This window comes from Palaemon carinicauda, chromosome 1 (assembly GCF_036898095.1).
Source record: "Palaemon carinicauda isolate YSFRI2023 chromosome 1, ASM3689809v2, whole genome shotgun sequence".
Classification (NCBI taxonomy): domain Eukaryota; kingdom Metazoa; phylum Arthropoda; class Malacostraca; order Decapoda; family Palaemonidae; genus Palaemon; species Palaemon carinicauda.
Genome location: NC_090725.1, coordinates 115,598,058 through 115,603,057, shown reverse-complemented (window position 1 = coordinate 115,603,057; position 5,000 = coordinate 115,598,058). Strand labels below are relative to the sequence as shown.

The 5,000-nt window shown below is 34.4% G+C and overlaps 1 protein-coding gene across 1 annotated transcript in view; it reads left to right on the top strand.

The window, feature by feature from the left end:
- Positions 1–565: 565 nt before the first annotated feature.
- LOC137651096 (protein sax-3-like) overlaps positions 566–5,000 on the top strand; it is a 745,749-nt gene continuing 741,314 nt past the window's right edge. The window contains 1 exon segment of the mRNA XM_068384236.1: positions 566–2,216. Within this exon segment, the coding sequence (XP_068240337.1) occupies positions 2,102–2,216 (115 nt within the window). The 5' untranslated portion in view covers positions 566–2,101.

Sequence of the window (5,000 nt, the reverse complement as noted above, 5' to 3'; positions counted from 1 at the left end):
GACATGACTACTAAAATTAAAAGCTTTTTTTTAAATCAGATCACGTCTGCCACTTCCTAAGTAGGATTTACTATTCTGAATAAAAATAAGAATCCTCTATGAGTCGTGGTATGACAATGAAACAATCTCCAATAGATTTTGTAGATTTGAGAACAAAGCCCTCAGAAGAATATTGGGGGTTAAATGGCAAGACAGGATTAGAAATGAAAATATAAGAGAGATTGCTCGAGTGCCATATGTGGATGTAATCACGATAAGGGGAAGATGGTGATGGTTGGGCATGCTCTTTGCACTCCCCAAGAGAGATTAGTCCAGCAAACTTTCAACTGGGCTCCAAAAGGCTCTAGAAGAATTGGAAGAACCAGGCCTACATAACTGAGGACTATATAGCGTTAAGTAGGAGATGATGAATGGAGAAGTATTGATTTAAAAGCTCAAGATAGAGACGACTGGCGAAATCAAACCGAGGCCCTTTGCGTCAATAGGCGTAGGAGATGATGATGATGATTGTAAATTTTAAGCAACTCTGTTTTTAACCTAATTTTTACCTTTCTTACAGAAAAGCGTTTGGATTAGCAGGAAAAAAAAAGGAGAAGACCTGGATGAGTGCTATTTCATTAAGAGTGAAACTGACTTCTGTCTCTTTGTGTAGGAGAAAATACGCCATATCACACCCTCCGGAGGTGAAGTTAAAAGAGAAAGAAATAGAAAAGTAAAAAAAAAAAATTCGAGAGGAGCTATTCATTTAAATCCTAGGTTAGAACTTTTTTAATTAAGGGAATTGTTCCGAGTCTCTTAACTGTTTTAATCGGCGCGGGCTTAAAGACGATCAAAGAAGTCAGGAGTGGTGCATCTTCTTCATACGAAGAGGTAATGGTCGAAGTCGTATTGATATCCATCAGAAAGAGAGATACAAAAGATGCTGGAAGAGATGGCGGGACATTAAAGGGAGACAGGAGAACGTCAGCATCCGTTTTCAGTATTTGAGAAAGAGAGGGACTATCCAAATACCTTTTTCTTGTCTTGGATATACTGGAAAGTTGGTGAACTAAAGTGTTGGTATTTTGAGAAAGTGTAAATTAAGTGTTGTATGAGTTTTTGTGACTATTCGAAGACTGAATTACGTGAATTAAACACATATACAAGGAGAGGGACAATCCAACCAGATCCGTTTTCAACATTTGAGATGGTGAGGGACTATCCAACCACCTTTCTCTTGTCTGATATTACTGGAAAGTTGTTGAACTAAAGTGTTGGTATTTTGAGAAAGTGTAAATTAGGTGTTATGTGAGATTTTGTTATTATACGGAGATTGAATTACGTTAATTAAACACATATACAAGGACTTTTCTGGTATAGAAATATTTCAAAATCATAAAATTGTCTAAAAGTAAAAGAAACTAACATTTTCCATCCCTTGACTTATATACTGAAACAATTGGAAAGTATTTTAAGAAAACCTATTCAGTGATTGGAAACCAAAGTTTAAAAAATAATATTTTTCATCCCCTGAATTATATACTGAAACAATTAGAAATTCTTTTGAGAAAAGTATCTATTCAGTGAGTGGATACCAAAATTAAAAAAAACTATTATTTTCAATTCCCTGACTTATATAATGAAACAATTGGAAAGCATTTTAAGGAAACGTATTCAGTGATTGGAAACCAAAATATAAAAACTAACATTTTTCAAGAACTTATTCAGTGAGTGTAAACGAACTAAAAAAGTGAGTGTGAACCAAAATTTAGAAACTAATATCTTTCAAACAACTAATTCAGTTAGAGTAAACGAACAAGAAAATAAAAGCTTCCATTGAAGGAAGGAAAACCTATTTAGTGATTGGAAACAAAAATTTAAAAACTAATATTTTATAAACAACTTATTCAGTGAGTGTAAACGAAAAAAAAACTCCTATTGAGGGCAGGATAAACTATTCAGTGATTGGAAACCAAAATTTAAAAACTAATATCTTTCAAACAACCTATTCAGTGAGTGCAACCGAACAGAAAAAAAGCCTCCATTGACAACAGATAAATTCTTTTCTGGGGAGAACCACAGCCTCCTTTTGTCGAGCGCAGATGATGAGGCTGGACAGGTGATGGGCGCCACACGACTCAAGGTGTGTCCCCGCAGACGAGGGCCTGGCTGGAATCGACACCTGAGTTTGGTTGTGCTAAGCATCATCGTTTTCTTGGTGGTCCCAGCTGTACAAGGTAAGGTTTTACCCACCATAATCACCTTCTAAGAACTCTCCCCCACTCCTCTCTCTCTCTCTCTCTCTCTCTCTCTCTCTCTCTCTCTCTCTCTCTCTCTCGTCTTTTTTTCTGGTAATAAGCTGTTTATAGTTGGAATATTAATTGATTTAGGTCCCAGCTGTACAAGGTAAGGTTTTACCCACCATAATCACCTTCTATGAACACTCTCTCTCTCTCTCTCTCTCTCTCTCTCTCTCTCTCTCTCTCTCTCTCCATATTTAATTTTTTTCTGATATTCAGTGAGTGTTTTATGATGTTTGCTCATCATATACAGTATACCTTCTGAGAACACACACACTCTCTCTCTCTCTCTCTCTCTCTCTCTCTCTCTCTCTCTCTCTCTCTCTCTCTCTCTTTCTGATTTCAGTGAAAATGTTTTTTATGTTTGCTAACCATATTCACTTTCTAAGAACTCTCTCTCTCTCTCTCTCTCTCTCTCTCTCTCTCTCTCTCTCCTCTCTCTCTCTCTCTCTCTCTCTCTCTCTCATCTTTTCCTGATATTCAATGAAAATATGCTTTTTATAGTGTATGCCCACCATATTTACGTTCTAAGAACTCTCTCTCTCTCTCTCTCTCTCTCTCTCTCTCTCTCTCTCTCTCTCTCTCTCTCTATTATTTTTTTTCTGGTATTAAGCTGTTTATAGTTGGAATATTAATTGATTTAGGACTGTGTACCGATGACTTTCAAATGTCTGTTTTCTTCCTTTTGGAATTCTGTTTAAGCATGCTATGGGGCAAAATGTACATGTGTGTGCGTGTATATATATATATATATATATATATATATATATATATATATATATATGTATGTATATATATATATATATATATATATATATATATATATATATAAAATTCTTCCAGTAGTTTCATTATGCACGTCCTTCTATTTTTTCAATAACCATCTTTCATCTTGATGATACAATTTTTTAAAGATTTTTATTCTTGTCTTCATCATTACGACTACATTCCAATGAATATACTTTCTCTCACTCTCTTCTACATTTTCCCCAATGAAACATGTATTGAAAGGTTCCCATTTCTTTCTTATTACACATAGAAAAGTCTATTTTCCTATACAAGTAACAAGTTTTTTGAAGGTTTATGTACTACTGTAAATTTAAAAATATTTTCTCTTTCCATACCCCACTAACTATATTTTCATAGATTTTTTAAGCCCTTTTTTATGTAATTCAGGTACTCGGCTACAGGTAAAAGAATGAATAACAAGTTAAATATAACAAATAATCCCCTATTTAACATTCATCTCTTCCAATAAGTCTTTTCATAGTTTATATATGACATATCTGTTTTGACGATGTTAATGTTTGTAGAATTATTTATTGTTAATTTGTTCTCATCATTTATTTATTTCCTTATTTCATTTCCCCACTGGGCTATTTTTCCCTGTTGGAGCCTCTGGGCTTATATCACATTGCTTTTCCAACTAGGGTTGTCGTTGTAATAATAATAATAATAATAATAATAATAATAAGAAGAAGAAGAAGAAGAAGAAGAAGAAGAAGAAGAAGAAACTCCGAGAGTATTTAAATTCAGAATCTACAGATCTTCCATGATTTCCTCTTTAAAGGTGAGTGGGCTTCTGACCGAGTGCATTCCTATATTATTCTGTCTTCCAAGAGGCTGGGCTCCGTCTCTTTTTTTTTTTTTGGGGGGGGGGAGTGGGGAATTCGTCCTAATTGTTTTTGCGTGTATGCACCAAGGTATGATATCGGTTATTATTATTATTATTATTATTATTATTATTATTATTATTATTATTATTGTTGTTATTATTATTATTATTATTATTATTATTATTATTATTTTTATCACTTGCTAAGCCACAACCCTAGTTGGAAAAGCAGGATGCTATAAGCCCCAGAGCTCCAACAAAGAAAATAGCCCGGTGATGGAATGAAATAATATAACTACAAGAAAAGTAATTAACAAATAAAATGAAATATATCAAGAACTGTAACAATGTTAAAATAAATCTTTCACATAAAAACTATAAAAACTTTAAAAAACCAGAGGAAGGGAAACAAGGTAGAATAGTGTGCCCAAGTGTACTATCAAGCTAGAAAACTCTACCCCAAGACATTGAAAGACCAAGGTACAGAGGCTATGGCACTATCCGAGACTAGAGAACAATGGTTTGGTTTTAAAGTGTCCTTCTTCTGGAAGAGCTGCTTATCATAGCTGAAGAGTCTCTTCTACCCTTACCAAGAGGAAAGTAGTCACAGAACAATTACATTGTAGTAGTTAACCCTTTGAACGAAGAATTATTTGGCAATATAAGGGTTGTCAGGTGTATGAGGACAGAGAAGGATATGTGAAGAATATGCCAGACTATTTGGTTGTAGCAGTAATACAGTTAAGGAGGAATAAATGTATTTTAGTAATACATACGTATCATTCTATGCCATAAATAAGATTCGGCAAGGATGCTGTTATTAATTCACTAATATATAAAAGGTATGTTTGAGTGCAGTAATTCAACTACATTCAATAACAAATGTAAAACTTCCGCTAAGCTATACTTCAAAACATTTCCTAACCACGAGTTGCGATTCATTTTGATATATGGAAGGAGCAACAGCGAGATAAATGAAAAAAAAAAATCGACGGAAGTAAATTTCCCCCTCCGACAGGTCCTGGAATATGTATCATAGCTAGCAAATATCGATCCCTTTTTCCTTCGCGTGCTCGACCATGACGCTTCGCCAACTACCCCAATAT